Consider the following 795-nt stretch of genomic DNA (forward strand, 5'->3'; position numbering starts at 1 on the left):
ACATTGAAGAAGTAGGAGGTTGACCTATATTTTAAGCATAGGTACTCTTTCATGTTTAAGCTGGTCACAATTCTATTCCAGTGATGTCCTTTCCAGTTATCTAAACCACATTTTTGTCTTTTCAGGCATGATTACTCAAAGGAGGAGAAAACAGAAGCACTAAAAGAATGATGACGAAAATCAGTAACCTCTGGCCTTGCATCAAATCCAAAACATTGAAAAATCTGACTCATCACGCCCTTAAGTGTGTTTTAATTATTTCTTATCTTGCTCCTTGCTTTTTATAAGTGCCTCATGGATTTATGACAAGGTCAGGTATCAATAATAATAAGCCTTTGGTGTATTTCAGCTGTAAAAACTGCTCTATGTGATTAGTGATGACATTTATTATTATCCCGTCTTTCTGTGGGCTTGGTCTTCAATGTGATAGTGCATATTTCTCGAACAATTCAAGAAATGGCGAATAAAGGTAGTGGCATTGGTCCTTAGGTGTGTAACTAAGCTTAATGCAAAAATGTTGGAGATATTGTCATCACCGGAGAAACATCCAAACATGAGCTTTGGTGGATGAAATCAGAGTCCGGAACTAAAATGACGTCAAAATATAAGCAAAGAACCATACTACTGTGAATCCGGAACCAAAGTGTGGTTCTTTTATGTGCAAAAAAAATTGACTACCATTTTATATATAGCGCGGTTATTCACCGCGCTATACCTTAACGGCACGTTTGTCCGTTAAGGTATAGCGCGGTGAATAACCGCGCTATACTTGAACTTTCCTACCCCACCAATAAT

The 795-nt window shown here is 37.6% G+C and overlaps 1 protein-coding gene across 1 annotated transcript in view; it reads left to right on the forward strand.

The window, feature by feature from the left end:
* The window catches only part of LOC107763801 (mitochondrial pyruvate carrier 4), an 11,244-nt gene extending 10,851 nt beyond the window's left edge, over positions 1-393 (forward strand). Inside the window, exon 5 of the mRNA XM_075226626.1 lies at positions 126-393. Within this exon, the coding sequence (XP_075082727.1) occupies positions 126-171 (46 nt within the window). The 3' untranslated portion in view covers positions 172-393. The remainder of the gene's footprint in view (positions 1-125) is intronic.
* The last annotated feature ends 402 nt before the right edge of the window (positions 394-795 follow it).

Source organism: Nicotiana tabacum, chromosome 12, assembly GCF_000715075.1.
Source record: "Nicotiana tabacum cultivar K326 chromosome 12, ASM71507v2, whole genome shotgun sequence".
NCBI classification, from domain to species: domain Eukaryota; kingdom Viridiplantae; phylum Streptophyta; class Magnoliopsida; order Solanales; family Solanaceae; genus Nicotiana; species Nicotiana tabacum.